Source organism: Triturus cristatus, chromosome 8 (genome assembly GCF_964204655.1).
Source record: "Triturus cristatus chromosome 8, aTriCri1.1, whole genome shotgun sequence".
NCBI lineage: Eukaryota > Metazoa > Chordata > Amphibia > Caudata > Salamandridae > Triturus > Triturus cristatus.
Genome location: NC_140591.1, coordinates 403686673 through 403706456, shown reverse-complemented (window position 1 = coordinate 403706456; position 19784 = coordinate 403686673). Strand labels below are relative to the sequence as shown.

Here is a 19784-nt window from a genome sequence, read left to right as displayed (position 1 = left end):
CTCGAGGGCTTGCTATGCGCTCACGTTTTCGGAATGCAGCCTACCTATGGGCGTCGGCGGGCTGGTATTATGCTCCAGTACCAGACAGGAAGGCCCAGTGAGGCGCATTCTGAAAGGAATCCCTTTAACTGTTTCCTCCCACGGCCGGGATAAATGAAAGGGATCACTGCATCCAGGGCTTTAAGTGGAATGAAAAAACTGGGGGGGGTGGGGGGGAGTCTCACAAACATTAAGCTATGCAATCTCTCAGTTGTGGAAAACGAGCAGAAGCCGGACACGGGAGCACCGAGGGAGCCGAGAGTAGGGGGAGAGGACGAGCACACCACTGCCTTTCTCCGAGGTGAAGCAGAAATGCCTCGGAGAAACGAAGTGGCGTTTTCGGATTCGGGGGCGTGTTTTTCTTTTTCTCTCCTCTTTCCATTGGCTGGAGGAGAGAAAAACACGCCCAGCGAAAAGTATCGAAAAAAAATGCCCCCGAATCCGAAAAGGACGGGGCTTGTTTTGCGAGACAAACCTCTTCTCCAATGGCTGGCCAGCATTTAAGAGGCCAGCCAATGGAGAAGAGAAGAGGGGCGGGTTCAAGCCCCTCTTCTCCAAGTCATTAAATCTCGGAGCGAGACTGCGCAAGCGCAGCCTTCGAGCCGAGACCTAAAAATACCTCTGTGTTAAATTTGACTTGGACCTCACTATGAAGTCCCTGGTCAATGCAGTGACATCGGCCCTTTTCTATCATATTAAGAAACTGTAGCGTAATTTAATTTGAATTAACTTTGGAAGGCAGGATACGTCTGCCCCTATACATGATTGTAAAAGCTGCTTGTCCCAAAGTACTGCTGAGCAACCTGCAAGTGACTCACAAGCGGCAGCAGAATGACTTTGGGAGACTTTAGGTTCAGCCATGCATTCCGCTGTTACGTCTACTCCACTTGATGCCTTTTGAGGCTCGAATATTCATCAAAGTATTGTGCCTGGCATACAGGTGTCTACGGGATCTGGCTCAGTTGTTTCAAAGTTACATTAGAAAACACTGTTCAGCACGTAAATTACGCTTTCCAGACCCTGATCTGCTGGTGCATCATTTTCGTTGACAGTGATTTGCTGGTGTTCTTTTTGGTCCCTGCACTATTCCTCAGGAGCACACTGCCTCTTAAATGTGAAAAGAATTGAAGCACTGCTATCGTTTCCAAAAGCAATGCAAAATTGCTGTTCACTAAATGATTATCAGAGTAGCAGAGTACCAGAGGATGTTTGCCTTTTGTAGTGCCAAGAACTCCGCTGGGTGTACAGGCACTGTAAAGAAATCACGATTTGCGAAAATAAATTATAACATGTATAGAATGCGTCTGAAAATTATGCCTACTGCACTGTTTTTAAGGAATAGGAATGCATATAATTTTTTGACATTTTGTTTTGTTATCTTACAGGAATACCTGAGAAAATTAAATCAAATTCGCCAGCAGTATCACAACGAAGTGAAAGAAAATAAAATGAAAGCTGGCGCGCCAAAGGTTAGGGTTGATGTGCCCATCCAGGTGAGTTACTTTCTGTTTGATGTGTACATGCCACCTTCTTCCAGATGACCTCATGTTTTGTGAATTGACAGACTTGGGGAAATATATCTGTAACTCACCTTGAAGAACATAAAGACAGATAATCTTACTTTTGGTTCTTTTGCTTTATTCCTGTGTGGAAGAAGGGGGACAAAACCCTGGAATACAAGGTAAAACAAACCCGTACTTTGTCCAAACACAGCCTGGTGCATAATTGATGGCTGTGTCAATAGTGTGGCTGCAATGCTGCCACCTTTTTAGTTTCAGTATTGTGCATTAAGGTGTCTAGATCACCAGACTGCTCCTAGATTTTCCTTTTATTGTGCTAAGTTTTTGTACTATGTGTGTTCCACAAGTTTTCCTTTTCCCCCCTAAAGTTTTTGGGACTTTCAGTCATGAGGTTTGCACAAGTTCACTGACTCTTTGTTAGCTATGAATGCTAAAACACGCTCTGGGATCTGAGGCATATTGGTTACCGCTAGTCTTTTTCTTCTCTTGACTACTTTACCCAGTACACAAGTGTAGTTAGTGTTTCCAAGAGTACATAACAAATAACGTTCAGTTAATTGGTCACTCTGGGGTGGATTCACTAAAACATTTAGGAATATGGGAAGCAGTACTGCAGAAATACTCTTTTGCATACTTTTAGATGCCTTTGTGAATCTACCCTGAAACATCTCACCCCCTATTAATAAAGGTGCAATTTCGACTTGTACCAACTGTGTCTGAATATTTCCATTTTATTCCCATTTTAGATGTCTGGAGGGACAATTCACAAAGGCATGTAAGAGTACGTAAAAGAGTGCTACAGTCATGAGAAAGGGATTGAAAAGTTAAATTCACCTCTAGAAGTCACTTAAAATGTTGTTGATCAAAATTGTATAGTGATATTATTTCCGTAGTTTGATATAGTTATGTTTTTCTTTTGAAGATACTTGGCTTTTACAGTCTGGGAAAGGAGAGTGTCTCATTGCACTTCGTTATTACAATACATTAGCAATCTGTACTATCATCTGTCAAATATTCAAATGAGAGAGGATGACATGAAACAGATATTGTCCTATATGATAATGAGAGATAGTTGCAAAGAGCTAAGAATGCATCTACAATGAAATGGCTGGCACAGATTGACAAAAGCGTGTGAGAATTTGTTAAAGAATACATGACCCCACTGCTTGTCCTAATAGATTCTTTCGATGTCAAAGCCATTTCATACGCAGATGACACACAGATTATCCTTACCATCGACAAAAATTCCACCGTGGCGGAAGAAAATTTCTATCACTGCCTAACGGCAGTCATGAACTGGATGAAACTCAACCATCTGAAATGTAACAGCCAAAAAACTGAAATCATGCTGTTTGGGAAGGCCAATCTCTTTACACCCAGTCAATGGTGACCTGCAAACATGGTTCCACCTCCAAATACTGCAGATACAGTACGGAACCTAGGGATTAAGTTCGACCCCACTCCATCCTTCCACAGTCAAGCACTTGCAGTGGCTGGCATGTGTTTTCATACCATAAAAATCTTGAGGAAGTTCCTGGACCTACTCCGTTTGAATGCTAGGAAAACAGTTGCTGTAGCATTGGTTCGATCGCGTTTGAACTACTGCAACATCCTGTAAGCAGGAGTAAATAAGGCCATTAAAAAAATATTACAGGTGGTCCAGAATGCAGCGGCCAGGTTGGTGCATAGGCTACTCAGAGGATCCCCGTCAGCGGCAGCTCTCAATCGCCTGCACTGGCTGCCAATTCATAAAAGGATCCTGTTTAAAGTTTTAACAATCACTTATAAAGCCATAAAAGCATCACGGCCGACATATCTTGGGTCCAGAATACGCCCCTATACCACACAATGCCTTTTGCGGTCTTCTTGGGGTAACTTTCTATCCGCCTCCAGCTATCATTTGAAAACTAGAGGTAAAACCATAGCTGTTCTAGGAACCAAAGCCTGGAACATTCTGCCGCTCCAACTGAGATTGGTCCAATGAGAACTTCTGTTCAGGAAATTATTGAAAACATGGATTTTCTATGCTCCTGACAACATCATGCTTTCCCTCATCTGATCTTCGCTTCTAATACAACTCCTCCACTGCGGTAAATTAACTCACCTTCTGCTAGCGCCAAGATGCTCCTTGGAGTGAACGTAGCGCTTTATAAAAACTTTCATTCATTCATTCATTCATTCAATACTGCAGGAGTACTCTTTTAATACATACTATTGTGAATAAGGTCCATTATTTTCAGAGTAGGTGCATACGTCACAGTATATTCCCCGCACTCACCTCATGCCATCACACATCTATCCATTCTACTGGTCCATTTCAACTGCGAGTTTTTGCTCCTCTTGCTTGTATTGTCTTCCATGAATTGTGTAGGACTGGTGAATCTATTTTTCTCTTTCAATGTTTCATTACATGAGAGATTAGAGGACAGAATATCACCTAAATTAATCCCTCCAACTGACTGTTCCTTACATCTGTAATTTTCTAGGCTGCCATTCACGTTATGCATGTTCAACACCAATTTTATTGCTATGTTAAGTTAAATCATCTAGTACAACAATACAGTAAGACATAAACATTTAAAAATGTAACCAAACTTATTGGGCCCTAACAGAGGTAAAGAATAAAAATGATTAGGACTCTAAAGTTCATTGACAATTGAAAGAAATATACCATCTAACAATGCACAGACATTTTAAAGTACATTAGTAATACAATCTAAAGAAAGTGATATTCAGCCAACCTCAACTGTTATTAAAGGTCTCTCTAGATATCTGATTATCCTTTCTCTTAGTACTTCAAACACACACTGCCACAGCCGATAGGTCTGCACTGCTTACCACCTTTTGGTTTTGCCAATGCGTATATTTTTGTAATTGTTTTTGGAAAGCTTTATTGCAAAAATCATTACCAACATAGCCTCTTGTGCATGCTTACAGATGCATGGGTGGTCACCATGAAAGTGTTTTTGTAATGAAGTTTTACAAAACCATTGCAAGATGGCTGTCCTTGTGTATGCTTACACACCCATGCATAGATTCCTGTCTATTTTTAACATTGAAAGATGGACACGCATATATATATATATATATATATATATATATATATATATATATATATATATATATATATATATATATATATATATATATATATATATATATATATATATATATATATATATATATATATATATATTCCAAAAATCCTTATTCCACGTAAAAGATTCAACGAATAAAGGGACGGCACACCAGGAAACGGCACAAAACTTTATTGTGCACTAGCAGTTAAAGGACGACACGTTTCGGCGTTTGCCTTTGTCAAGGTAACTTGACAAAGGCAAACGCCGAAACGCGTCGTCCTTTAACTGCTAGTGCACAATAAAGTTTTGTGCCGTTTCCTGGTGTGCCGTCCCTTTATTCGTAGAATCTTTTACGTGGAATAAGGATTTTTGGATTACATACGGTGGCTGCTGCTGCCACCGACGGCACCAACGTCGCAGGCAAGGGGACTGCTCTGGCAGCAAGTCGATGAATATATATATATATATATATATATATATATATATATATATTTATTTATTTATTTATTTATTTATTTATTTTTCTTTTTCACAATTTGCCCACAAGCAATGAGAGGGCACTCAACGGCGCTTCCACCATCCGGTTGCTTGCCTCGCTGCAGCTCGCCTTTCTGTTGCCATAATTTCACCTGCCATACCGACGCGTTTGGAGGCTACTCCGCCTCTTCTTCATGGGCTGCTAAAAAATGCACTGATGGCTCACCTCACGTTTTCATTACCTTTTATTGACATGATTGCCCTCAGTGGGCGTGTGTAGGAGAGTAGGGTCTGCTATCCTATGGTCACCCCAAATTTTTGCTTTTTGCTTCACTGGTTTTTGACATATTGAGGCTGTGGGCCTGCCAATCAGACCCCCAGCCTGCTGTTCTCTCTACTAAATTGACACTGTGCACCCTAGGTGCATAACCTATTGGAATTGGATCACCCTGTGAGCCCCTGTACCAGTGTACACTAGGTACCCAGGGCATTGGTGTATCTAAGGCCTGCCAGGGGCTGAAGCATGTATTATGCCACCCCAGGCTTGGCCTAACAAATTTGACACAACTGGCTGATCACTCAGCTGGGGTAAGTTGGTGTAACCACCTCTTACTAAGGTGTAGTATACCTATACCTAACTTTAAATGGGACACATGTTAACCTATAAGTCACTCCTATGGCAGGCCTTAACAATCCTGAAGGCAGAGTGCTTGGTTCCATGTGAGATGGTGCTCTGGCATGAGCTGAGCCTGTCTGCAGTGGTCGGAACAACTTCCTTCTACTGTTTCCAGATATCGTCATACCATATACTCTTAAGTGCATTATGAACCTCGCGGTTAAATGCTAACTTTGGTTTGGCTTTATCAAAACATGTCGAGTAAGGTGTCATACGAATTGGAATACTAACCCCTCGCCAATTCTGGCGACGGGGTTAGCATTCCACCCTTCTAGAGGGACACGACATGTACAGTACCTGAAACCCGGGTAAAATCAGACATAGCCTCAGCTCCACAAAATGGATGCTGCCACCACAGACACAAGTCTGCCCTCCTGCTGCTGGGAGTCCTTCCAGCTTGGGAGGTGTGGACAAAGGGTTTCCTGCCAGGGGAGGTGCGTGCACCATCCCAGACAGGATTTTGTGTATTGGTCAGGTAGGGCTTGAAAGAAACCAGACATGCCTGAGGCTCACAAGGAGCCTCGGTGCATATGCCAGTTCAAACCGGTCCTGGGGCACACCAGTCCCGGGCCTGGGGCGAGCTGGACAAAGGATTGGGGGTGTAACCACCCCCCTTCCTGGTCCCACCCTTAGGGAGGGACCTAGCAGGTAGTCCGGCCCCTAGAATCCGCTTAAAGGTAGGAGCTGTGTCCTAAGACTTCAGACAAACTGGAATCAACTTGAAACTAAGAAGAAGACGGGAACTTCGATGCTCTGCCGCACAGAGGACTGAAGCCAATCTCCCCTGTGGTCAGGGAGTGACCACCTTGCTAACGCAAGCACCATCCAGCGATTCAACGTCTGCTTTGCCGCCGCCTACCGCCGGAGCCCGAGCCCAGAGACTGACAAGACCTGGACCTCCAGACCTCTCACCGCCCGATCCACAGTCCCTGAAAAGAGGAGACCCGTGGAGGCACCGAGACACGTGGAGCCAGCCATCTTGAAACGACTACGACAAGCTGACAAGTGCAACAACCGAGGCTCCCTCCAAGTTGTGCTTTGGGATCTGAGAAGCCCAACACCCGAGCAGCATCTGCACCAAAGGTGAGCCCTCCAGCATCTCCACGATCTGCGTGGGGCCCTTCTGCATTTTGCCACTCGACGCGCCTAACCGGTTGCTGGCCCGCTGGCTAGTGGCCATCTTGGCGACGAACTTCAAGAAATACACCGCTGGTCTGGTTGCTCCAGACTGGCCCTTGCTCCCCTCCAAAGGAGCAGTCCCTCTGACCTTGCTGGTCAGAACCATCAGCTTATTTCATCTTCCACAACAATTGCTTTTGCCAAGGCTTATTTGCTTCGATCAAGTCGCCGACGTCGCCGACAGCGAGAGCCTGCGTGGGACAGCTCGTGAACCGACTCCTGGACGTCGTCGACCTTCAGGGACCACGTGGCTGCAGAGACAAGCTACACCCTTCTTCCTGTTTGCACCCGACATCGCCTGGTACCCACCTGGTGCCACGCTGGTCACTGGCTAGTGACTGTGAACACTGTCCCCTCTGCTTACAGGTCTTCAACATCTCCGATCCACTCTTGGATCCACCGCATCTCTTCCAGACCGACCGCCTGCAGCATCTTTGTCCACAGGCTCCACGGAACAGATAGAAGAAACCCGACGCACTTCGACGCCTATGCACCCGCTTCCTGTGGGTGAGGTAAAGCTGGCACTCCAGTGCCCAAGTGTAGAGAATCATCTCTAGTGTCTGTGTTTCCAATCTTAAGTTCCTAGTCCATCCGGAAGATCCTCTTTGCAGTAACTTTGTACTTTTTACGCACCCATTGAAACCTATGGGAGCACGCGTGTGACTATTTGCTCTGCACACGCAACCCGTGGACCTCCTGGTCACTAACTGAAGTTAGCTCCTTGTAGGCCCAGCGATTCTAGAGGCCCTAGGCCTTTTCCCTTTTCTGTTCGTGGTACTTATACCACTATTTTAGTATATGGTTTGAGCGGCCACCAGGGCCTATCCATATAAAGTGCAACTTCTGTGTATTCTATTGTAATCTTGTTTGACGATTTGTGCTCCTGTGCTCATAAAGAGACTAGGGGTTACTTTGAGAAATAAATACATATATATTTTGAATATATATCTGTGTGGTGTCCTTTCATTGGTATAAAAGGGGGTTGCATTTGGTAAAACAGCTTGCTTAACACGTTTCACGAGTTTAGCCTCAAAGACTGCTTAGCCTACGCTACCACTAGGGCAGCTAGTCCGAAAAGGTTGACTTACAACCACACCATAAGGGTTGCTTGGCATGGTACAAGGTGGTCACTTTAACTAGTGAACATCATATACCAGGCCAACTTCTCACATTGGTGAGCAGCGGTTGGATTTGAGCTTGCTGTGTTTTACCATTGTAAACTCTTGGTTACCAATTGAAAGATCACATAGGTACCTGTAGGTACATATAAAACAAGATTAGATATACTTAAGTTCTACTGAACTTAGTTGTTGTAGAGCAAAGGGAGTAGCACACCCTGACTACAACTACTAGATAGGTTTAGTAGGTAAACCCAAGTGTAGGTAGATTGCAACACATCCACCCACACTTAAGAGCAATGGCTGGGGCAGAGGGGTCCAAGGTACCCATCTCTGTTGAGAGTGACCCCCAGAGGGCACCATCCATCTTTGCTACCCTAAATCAGAATGAGCTCAGGCATTTGGCAACTCTTAGAGGCCTTAAACAGCCCAAGAACCCTACCTCTGCTGAGCTCAGAGAACTCTTACAGAATGATGAAAATCAGAAAGAGCTCGAGAAAGCTTCCCAGTTAGCCCCCTCAGGGACAGGAACAGGAGGCCCCCCTTCTGAAGATGCTACTGAAGTACCCCTTTCCAATAGTCATCCCTTAGATGAGAATCATACAACAGAGGATGAAAGTGATAGGGATACAGATGCTAGTGAGGATGAAGGGAGAACTAGCCCAGTGCCAAGTGTTATACGTGGCCCAGCTAACCTAAGGCTATTGGGGACTGACAGTGGGTTCACCCCATTGGATCTCCCCAGTGGACTTAACACAGGGCTTGGGAGGCAAAGGAATCGCTCAGGTGAATCTAATGCTTCCCATGGCTCTAGAGGCTCTCAAGGTCACTCCAGAAGGAGACTGACCACCCCTCAGAGGAGGGAACATGAGGCCAGAATGCAGGAAGCCCAGCTGAGGATCAGGAAGCAGGAGCTAGAAGTGGCCCTGATGGAAGAAAAACTGAACAAGGCTAGGCAACCTAGAGAGAGTGGGTCTATACCCACTGGTGGCAGCATTGTCCCTAAGGACAAAGATAGGGTCTTTGACAATAGGAACCTGTCTAAGGTTGTGCCCCCCTACAAAAGTGGGGATGACATCCACAAATGGATGACTGCTCTTGAGAGAGCCTGCAAAGTGCAGCAGGTTCCTGAAGACCAGTGGGCAGCAATCCTCTGGCTCTCCTTTGAAGGAAGAGGCAGAGACAGACTCCTCACTACTAGAGAAGAGGATGTCAGAAATTACAGAGTCCTGAGGAGTGTCCTAGTTGATGGGTTAGGCTTAACCACTGAACAGTACAGGTTAATGTTCAGAGACACCCAAAAGACACAGACTCAGGACTGGTCTGAATACATTGAATGTGCCACTAAGGCTTTGGAGGGTTGGTTGCTGGGAAGTAAGGTATCTGATTATACAGGATTGTACAATTTGATGATGAGAGAACAGATTTTAAATAACTGTCAAAACCAGCAACTGCATCAACACTTGGTTGACTCTGATCTGACCTCTCTCCAAGAATTGGGAAAGAAGGCAGACAAATGGGTCAGAACCAGGGTTAAGCAAAAGAACCAGAACCAGGGCCAAGGGGGTGATCAGAAGAAAACAGACCAAAAGGGTGGAGATCAGAAATCTAAAGACCAGAAGTCTTCAACAGGGCCCCAAACTACTGCTAAGGAGGGTGGGTCCCAGCCTAAAGGGAAGAAGAAAGAAGGTCAAAAGAAACCCTGGTGCAATCATTGCAAGAATACAACTCACTGGACTAGTGATTGTAAGAAGGGTGGAGCCCCCAACACTGTTGCCCCTAAGGCACCTGCTCCCAGTACTACTGTTAGCAGTGTTGGTCCCCAGACAAAGGGTGTAGTGGGAATCACTATGGGAACTGAAGGAGATTCTGACTTAGACAGAACCCTGACACAGGCAGTCTTGATCTGTGATGGGGACATTGATTTGTCCCTGACTGCGAGCCCCAGTAACCTGGGCAAGTACAGACAGACTCCTTTAATAAATGAAAAAGTGGCTCAAGCCTACAGGGACACATGTGCCAGTGTCACTATGGTGACACCAGGCTTTGTGGATCCTGGACAGTACATACCAGGTGAGAATTACCTGGTGACCAATGCCAGCAATGCCACTACTTCACATAGTGTGGCAGTTGTTAACTTCTCATGGGGAGGGGTAACTGGCCTCAAAAGGGTTGTGGTTAGTGCAGACCTCCCAGTAGAATGTTTGTTGGGCAATGACCTAGAGAGTTCTCTATGGTCTGAAGTGGAGTACAGGACACATGCAGAGATGTTAGGTATATCACCACATGTCCTTGCTGTGACCAGGTCACAGGCCAAAAAGTGCCTTACTGAACCTCAGGTCTTGGATCCTGGAAAAATGGACCAAGCACCTACCAAGAAGAAGAACAGGAGGGTCAAGGCTGTGCCTTCCCCCCTGCCTCAGAGTGATGATCAACCTTCCCAGGAAGCTGATCTAGAGACCCCTGAAGGAACTGTCCCTGAAGAGCTTGAACCTGATCAGGTTGAGTTTCTGGGGACAGGGGGACCTTCAAGGGCTGACTTGAGGCAGGCTCAGTTATCCTGTCCCTCTCTTGAACCCCTCAGACAGCTGGCTGCTGCTGAGGCTGCTGGGAATGCTCAAGGTACCCATAAAGTGTATTGGGATGAAGGGCTCCTTTATTCAGAGGCTAGAGACCCCAAGCCTGGTGCCACCAGGAGGTTGGTCATACCTCTGCAATTTAGGGGCTTCCTTCTTACCTTGGCCCATGATATTCCTTTAGCAGGACACTTAGGCCAGAACAAAACTTGGGACAGGCTTGTCCCTCACTTTCACTGGCCTCACATGAATGAAGATACAAAGGAGTTTTGTCGCTCCTGTGTGACCTGCCAAGCCAGTGGCAAATCAGGTGGCACAACAAAGGCCCCCCTAATACCACTACCTGTGGTGGGGGTCCCCTTTGAAAGAGTGGGAATACATATAGTGGGTCCCATGGATCCTCCCACTGCATCTGGGCACAGATTTATACTGGTGGTAGTGGATCATGCCACCAGGTATCCAGAGGCAATTCCCCTTAGGACCACTACAGCACCTGTTGTGGCCAGGGCCCTGCTGGGAGTATTCTCCAGAGTGGGGTTTCCTAAGGAGGTAGTATCTGACAGAGGTACCAACTTTATGTCAGGATACTTGACAGCTATGTGGAAGGAATGTGGTGTCAACTACAAGTTCACCACCCCTTATCACCCACAATGCAATGGGCTTGTTGAGAGATTCAACAAGACCCTAAAGGGTATGATCAAAGGATTACCTGAAAAGCTCAGGCGAATATGGGACATCCTTCTACCCTGCCTTCTGTTTGCTTACAGAGAGGTCCCACAAAAGGGGGTTGGCTACAGCCCCTTTGAATTGTTGTTTGGGCACCCTGTGAGAGGCCCACTGTGTTTGGTGAAGGAAGGATGGGAGTTACCTCTCAAAAAGCCTAAGCAAGACATAGTGGACTATGTACTTGGTCTCCGCTCCAGGATGGCTGAGTATATGGAGAAGGCATCCAAAAACCTTGAGGCAAGCCAGGCCTTACAGAAAGCTTGGCATGACCAAAAGGCTGTCTTGGTTGAGTTTCAGCCAGGACAGAAGGTATGGGTGTTGGAGCCAGTGGCCCCAGCAGCACTCCAAGACAAATGGTCTGGACCCCATACAATCCTGGAAAAGAAGGGAGAGGTCACCTACTTGGTGGACCTAGGAACTCCCAGGAGTCCCCACAGGGTACTCCATGTTAACAGGTTAAAAGCATATGTTGACAGGGCAGACATGGGCTTGCTCATGGCTACAGATGAGGGACAGGAGGAAGAGAGTGACCCTCTCCCAGACCTGTTGTCTCAGAACCCTGAAGATGGCTCAGTTGAAGGAGTGACCCTTGGAGGCAACCTCACTGCCCATCAGCAGACTGAATGTAGACAAGTTCTACAATCATTTCAACATCTGTTTTCCCTAATACCTAGCCAAACTGACTGGTGTACCCATGTGGTGGACACTGGTGACAGTCTGCCTGTAAAGAACAAGCTTTACAGACAACCTGACCACGTCAGGGACTGTATAAAGGCTGAGGTACATACAATGCTGGAATTAGGTGTCATTGAACCCTCAGAGAGCCCCTGGGCTAGCCCAGTGGTTCTGGTCCCCAAACCTCACACCAAAGATGGCAAGAGAGAGATGAGGTTCTGTGTGGACTACAGGGGTCTCAATGCTGTCACCAGGACAGATGCACACCCTATTCCAAGGGCAGATGAGCTCATAGACAAACTAGCTTCTGCTAAGTTTCTGAGCACATTTGACTTGACAGCTGGCTACTGGCAAATCAGATTAGCTGAGGAGTCTAAGGCCAAAACAGCATTCTCAACTCCAGGTGGGCATTATCAGTTTGTGGTGATGCCCTTTGGTCTGAAGAATGCACCTGCCACCTTCCAAAGGCTGGTGAACCAAGTCCTTACTGGGTTGGATGACTTTTGCGCAGCATATCTTGATGACATTGCTGTCTTTAGCACCACCTGGGAGGATCACCTGATCCACCTGAAGAAGGCTCTTGAGGCTCTGCAAAGGGCAGGCCTCACTATCAAGGCTACTAAGTGCCAGATAGGGCAGAGTAAGGTTGTGTATTTGAGCCACCTTGTAGGTGGAGGCCAAGTTCAACCACTGGAGAGTAAGATACAATCCATCAAGGACTGGTCTCCTCCAACCACCCAGACTCAAGTTCGAGCTTTCTTGGGCTTGACTGGGTACTACAGGAAGTTTGTTAAGAACTATGGGTCCATTGTGACTCCTCTTAATGATCTGACATCCAAGAAGATGCCCAAAAAGGTTCAGTGGACAGTAAGCTGTCAAAAGGCATTTGATGACCTGAAGGAGGCCATGTGCTCTGCACCTATCCTGAAAAGTCCTGACTACTCCAAAGAGTTTATTGTCCAAACAGATGCTTCTGAGTTGGGTGTGGGAGCTGTGCTGTCACAACTTAATGTAGATGGTCAAGACCAACCCATTGCTTTTATTAGCAGAAGGTTGACCCCCAGAGAGAAGAATTGGTCAGCTATTGAGAGGGAGGCCTTTGCTGTGGTGTGGGCCCTGAAGAAGCTGAGGCCATACTTGTTTGGCACTCACTTCAAGATTCAGACCGACCATAAGCCCCTCTTGTGGCTAAATCAGATGAAGGGTGAAACCCCCAAACTGCTTAGGTGGTCCATTTCCCTACAGGGGATGGACTTTACAGTGGAGCACCGGCCAGGTACTGACCATGGGAATGCAGATGGTCTCTCCAGGTACTTCCACTTAGGACATGAAGACGAGACTGGTCAAGGCTAGTTTAATGTCCCAGCGTTTGGGGGGGGGTTGTGTAGGAGAGTAGGGTCTGCTATCCTATGGTCACCCCACATTTTTGCTTTTTGCTTCACTGGTTTTTGACATATTGAGGCTGTGGGCCTGCCAATCAGACCCCCAGCCTGCTGTTCTCTCTACTAAATTGACACTGTGCACCCTAGGTGCATAACCTATTGGAATTGGATCACCCTGTGAGCCCCTGTACCAGTGTACACTAGGTACCCAGGGCATTGGTGTATCTAAGGCCTGCCAGGGGCTGAAGCATGTATTATGCCACCCCAGGCTTGGCCTAACAAATTTGACACAACTGGCTGATCACTCAGCTGGGGTAAGTTGGTGTAACCACCTCTTACTAAGGTGTAGTATACCTATACCTAACTTTAAATCGGACACATGTTAACCTATAAGTCACTCCTATGGCAGGCCTTAACAATCCTGAAGGCAGAGTGCTTGGTTCCATGTGAGATGGTGCTCTGGCATGAGCTGAGCCTGTCTGCAGTGGTCGGAACAACTTCCTTCTACTGTTTCCAGATATCGTCATACCATATACTCTTAAGTGCATTATGAACCTCGCGGTTAAATGCTAACTTTGGTTTGGCTTTATCAAAACATGTCGAGTAAGGTGTCATACGAATTGGAATACTAACCCCTCGCCAATTCTGGCGACGGGGTTAGCATTCCACCCTTCTAGAGGGACACGACATGTACAGTACCTGAAACCCGGGTAAAATCAGACATAGCCTCAGCTCCACAAAATGGATGCTGCCACCACAGACACAAGTCTGCCCTCCTGCTGCTGGGAGTCCTTCCAGCTTGGGAGGTGTGGACAAAGGGTTTCCTGCCAGGGGAGGTGCGTGCACCACCCCAGACAGGATTTTGTGTATTGGTCAGGTAGGGCTTGAAAGAAACCAGACATGCCTGAGGCTCACAAGGAGCCTCGGTGCATATGCCAGTTGAAACCGGTCCTGGGGCACACCAGTCCCGGGCCTGGGGCGAGCTGGACAAAGGATTGGGGGTGTAACCACCCCCCTTCCTGGTCCCACCCTTAGGGAGGGACCTAGCAGGTAGTCCGGCCCCTAGAATCCGCTTAAAGGTAGGAGCTGTGTCCTAAGACTTCAGACATCCTGGAATCAACTTGAAACTAAGAAGAAGACGGGAACTTCGATTCTCTGCCGCACAGAGGACTGAAGCCAATCTCCCCTGTGGTCAGGGAGTGACCACCTTGCTAACGCAAGCACCATCCAGCGAATCAACGTCTGCTTTGCCGCCGCCTCCCGCCGGAGCCCGAGCCCAGAGACTGACAAGACCTGGACCTCCAGACCTCTCACCGCCCGATCCACAGTCCCTGAAAAGAGGAGACCCGTGGAGGCACCGAGACACGTGGAGCCAGCCATCTTGAAACGACTACGACAAGCTGACAAGTGCAACAACCGAGGCTCCCTCCAAGTTGTGCTTTGGGATCTGAGAAGCCCAACACCCGAGCAGCATCTGCACCAAAGGTGAGCCCTCCAGCATCTCCCCGATCTGCGTGGGGCCCTTCTGCATTTTGCCACTCGACGCGCCTAACCGGTTGCTGGCCCGCTGGCTAGTGGCCATCTTGGCGACGAACTTCAAGAAATACACCGCTGGTCTGGTTGCTCCAGACTGGCTCTTGCTCCCCTCCAAAGGAGCAGTCCCTCTGACCTTGCTGGTCAGATCCATCAGCTTATTTCATCTTCCACAACAATTGCTTTTGCCAAGGCTTGTTTGCTTCGATCAAGTCGCCGACACCGCCGACAGCGAGAGCCTGCGTGGGACAGCTCGTGAACCGACTCCTGGACGTCGTCGACCTTCAGGGACCACGTGGCTGCAGAGACAAGCTACACCCTTCTTCCTGTTTGCACCCGACATCGCCTGGTACCCACCTGGTGCCACGCTGGTCACTGGCTAGTGACTGTGAACACTGTCCCCTCTGCTTACAGGTCTTCAACATCTCCGATCCACTCTTGGATCCACCGCATCTCTTCCAGACCGACCGCCTGCAGCATCTTTGTCCACAGGCTCCACGGAACAGATAGAAGAAACCCGACGCACTTCGACGCCTATGCACCCGCTTCCTGTGGGTGAGGTAAAGCTGGCACTCCGGTGCCCAAGTGTAGAGAATCATCTCTAGTGTCTGTGTTTCCAATCTTAAGTTCCTAGTCCATCCGGAAGATCCTCTTTGCAGTAACTTTGTACTTTTTACGCACCCATTGAAACCTATGGGAGCACGCGTGTGACTATTTGCTCTGCACACGCAACCCGTGGACCTCCTGGTCACTAACTGAAGTTAGCTCCTTGTAGGCCCAGCGATTCTAGAGGCCCTAGGCCTTTTCCCTTTTCTGTTCGTGGTACTTATACCACTATTTTAGTATATGGTTTGAGCGGCCACCAGGGCCTATCCATATAAAGTGCAACTTCTGTGTATTCTATTGTAATCTTGTTTGACGATTTGTGCTCCTGTGCTCATAAAGAGACTAGGGGTTACTTTGAGAAATAAATACATATATATTTTGAATATATATCTGTGTGGTGTCCTTTCATTGGTATAAAAGGGGGTTGCATTTGGTAAAACAGCTTGCTTAACACGTTTCACGAGTTTAGCCTCAAAGACTGCTTAGCCTACGCTACCACTAGGGCAGCTAGTCCGAAAAGGTTGACTTACAACCACACCATAAGGGTTGCTTGGCATGGTACAAGGTGGTCACTTTAACTAGTGAACATCATATCCCAGGCCAACTTCTCACAGCGTGCCTTAATTCAATCGCCAAATAGCACGATGGAATTTGTAGTCCATGAAGGTGAGTAAAAAATGATTTTTCCTTTAGTAGGTTCAATGCATAATTGTCTCTTTTAAGCTTATTTAACATCCTTTAGTGAGAGTGGACACAGACAAGATATATATATGTGTGTGGGTGTGTATATATATATATCGCTAAATGATTCCCGTAACTGAGACAACAGTTAAAACCGGACACAGACGCCAATATTCCTCAGTGCAAAATGTATTTGATTTGTTCACTCATGTCCATGACACGTTTTGACCCAAAACAACGGCCTTGCTCACATACATACATATATATATATATATATATATCCAACAAAGAGTAGCCCTCAGTTCGAAAGAAGCCACCAGCAGAAAATCGTTCGTCTTTTTAATGAAGGCACCATGCAAACAAGCAGCAACAGGAAAAGCATCAATCTGTGCTGCCAAACGCGTTTCAGGAATTACATCCTTTCTTCAGTGGCAAAGTCTGCTGAATGAGAAAAGTGTTCTGCCTCGCACTCTTCATTACTAAGATCCTGCCCAAGTGGGCGTGGCTACTTGCAAAGTCTTCTGGATCTTATAGTGCAGGCACTGTATCCTCAAATGAGCCCCTTCACAACAGCAACAATAAGAAAATATTAAAATCCCAAGTGGGGCGATGCATTCACCTGAGGATGCCTGTTACTTATTGTAGGTGCCATCACGAACATATAGTTCTATATTTTTTTCACTCAAAAAGCAAAGGTTGCAGGGACATTATAGTTATGTTCAAATTTTACGTACACAAAATCATAGAAATTCAGCTTTTATAATTGGAGTTATTTCAAGTAACTATAACTTGTTCCTTATGATAACTATAACTCGCGCTCTCGCCATGCACAGTTTTCTCATCAATAATTTTACTGCAAATGTTACAGCGATATCAATGATGTCATAGAAGATGCCATGAGTGATGTAATATCTGGGGTAATTAGCAGTGCATGGCGAGGGTGTGAGTTATAGTTACCATAGGTCATGAGTTATAGTTACTTGAAATCACTAACTATAAAAGCTGAATTTATATGGTTGTGTGTGTGTGTAAAATCTGAATATAAGTATAACATTCCTGTAACCTTTGTTTCTTTCCATCGAATTTCTAGGTTTTTTTTTAACGTAAGTAAGATGCCCATTGCAATGCATGGGGGGGTGTGGAGGTTAGACGCAGGGCCTGGCATGGCATTGTGCTGCCCCCACCTAAGCTTGCTGCTCCCACCGCCCCTCCTCCATGCCATCCATTGTCCAACTACATCCCTCATTACAGTCCTGTGTGACCATTGTTCTGTCACTGCCCTGCCCGGCTGCTCTAAACTGTTAGCTTGCTGCCCCATCCACCTCCTCCCTACCCTCTGTTGTCCAAGTCCATGCATCAGCCCCCTCCCTCCTGCCCTGCATGGTCTGATGTGTTGCCACCACCATACATTTAGCTTGATGTCCCTGCCCACTCCTCCTGCCCTCTGTTGCCCAATTCTATGCCCCATCATTGCCCTCCTGCTTAGTCTGCTTCCCCTACCCTCCTTTCCCCTGCCCTCCTGTGTGCATGCCCCTGCTCCCTCCTTTTTGTCCACCATGTTCCATGGACCTGCCACTGCCCATCCTATCTACTCCGAGTGTTTTGTTGAACTCTGACTTCCCCTCCCACCTGGCTAACATGGTCAGATGGCTGCCGCCTGTCCCTGCCACATCCACTCTGCCTGTCCAAGTTCCATGCCCCTAGGCCCTTTCTCATGTTCTTCTAGGTCCATTTTCTGCCAATTCCTTCTGCCCTTCATGCTCTCTTGTACTGCAACTGCTCCTCCTGCCTGACCTGTGTGGTTTGTTGTGAAGTCTCTCCCCTGCCCTCTCTTGTCTGTGTCCAGTCGCTAACCCTGCCTTCGGTCCTCCATGGTCCTTTGTTCATGGCCCTACCCCCTCCCTCTTGCCCACCTTGACCGCTGTGTTGCTACTAACCCTCCTGCTTGCCATGCTTGACCTTTTGTGCTGCCACAGCTCCTCCCACCTGCTCTGTGTGGTCATCTTGCTGCCCCTGACCCCCACCTTCCCTCCGTTGTCTGTGTGTAGGCAATTATAGTCTCACTGGTGTGTTGTGCTTTCAGTGCCCATCTCGCTTGTCCCCTGTGGTCCGCTTGCTGCCCCCACCCTGCCCCCTTACCCGCTGCCCTCCGTTTTCCATGTGCAGGCCCCTATCCCCTCCGTCCTTCCTTGTCTGGTCTGTTGTTGTTCCCCTGCCCCCTCTCGCCCTTCATGGTCCAGTATCCTGCCCTTGCCTCTTTCCCCACTGCTCTCTGTTTATGTGCATGGCCTTGTCCCCTCCCTATTGCTCTCCGTGGTCCGTTGTGGTGCACTGCCGTCCCACTGGCCCTGTGTGGTGTATTGAGCTGCTGCTACCCCTGAAGCCTGCCCTGTAAAGTCATTTTGGTGCCCCTGCCCATCTCCCTCCTGCCCTCTGTTATGCGAGTCCATGTCCCTACCCCATTTTTTCCTAACCTCCGTGATCCAATGTACCATACTTGCCAACATTTTGAACTTAGTAAGAGATTTTGGAGGGAAAAACAGTGGAATTGAATTTCCCCATTGACTTAAATTAAAAAAGACAAGATTTTAGGCAGGAGACAGATAAATTAAAGCATTGGTAGTCTCCTTCCTGAATGAGATCTGTTGACATGTATGGTTGTACTGACACTGCCTCTTCCTTCTGCCCTCAATGGTCTGTTATATTGCCACTGCCTGTCCTGCATCGTTAATTTGTTGCCACTGCCCCCTTTCCCCTGCCTCCATGGGCAGTTGGCTGCCACTCCCCCTCCCGGTTGCCCAGTGTGGTCAACTTGTTCCCTCTGCACCCTTCTCCCTGCCCTCAATTATCTGATTCCATGCCCCTGACCTCTGCCTACCAACAGTATTCCAATAAACAACTAGATTGCGAACATTCTGTATTTATTACAAAATTGTGGCACACCTGACATCATCTTGATGTAATCAAAATTGTAATACCTAAAGCATTTCTCTTAGAAATTTTAAAACCGAGAGGGTCTTATTCCCATAGAAAATATGGTTAGTGCTGTAAAAAACTAAAATGAGGACATATTTTCTGAGTTCTGCAATAGCAACACAGCACTTTTAAATTATTTGCTATCTTGATGTTTTTTTTATCCAGTTGATCACTTGGTTATAAGTAGGGCTCCCGGTTTTATGGTATTTATTTTTTTGCCATTTCCGTCTGTATTTATCCATATTTATTTTTTGGGCATTTTTTCTGTATTTATCCACATTTATTTTTGCCACAAGTAAAAGACGATGCTACAGCTAGCATTTTCCCTCATTTATTGAAATTGACAATGCACACATGCGCTCACTTTAAACTAGCGATTTGTTGTGGCTTTAGCAGTGCTTTAAATTGTCCGGTACTGAGTAATTTGAAAAGGAGAGTACCTGTGCTTCTCAGTTCTGCTATAAAAACACTTTAGGATAGAGTACAAGCACTTATCTGGAGCAAACATATGCCAGCGCTTCTGTATTTCCATCTAAAACC

At 46.9% G+C, this 19784-nt stretch overlaps 1 protein-coding gene across 1 annotated transcript in view; it reads left to right on the top strand.

Annotated features, from left to right (window-relative positions):
• Positions 1 to 19784, top strand: part of LOC146802199 (serine/threonine-protein kinase Nek5-like) — a 383120-nt gene that overhangs the window by 225699 nt on the left and 137637 nt on the right. Inside the window, exon 15 of the mRNA XM_085621788.1 lies at positions 1425 to 1532. Coding sequence (XP_085477914.1) covers positions 1425 to 1532 — 108 coding nt within the window. The remainder of the gene's footprint in view (positions 1 to 1424; positions 1533 to 19784) is intronic.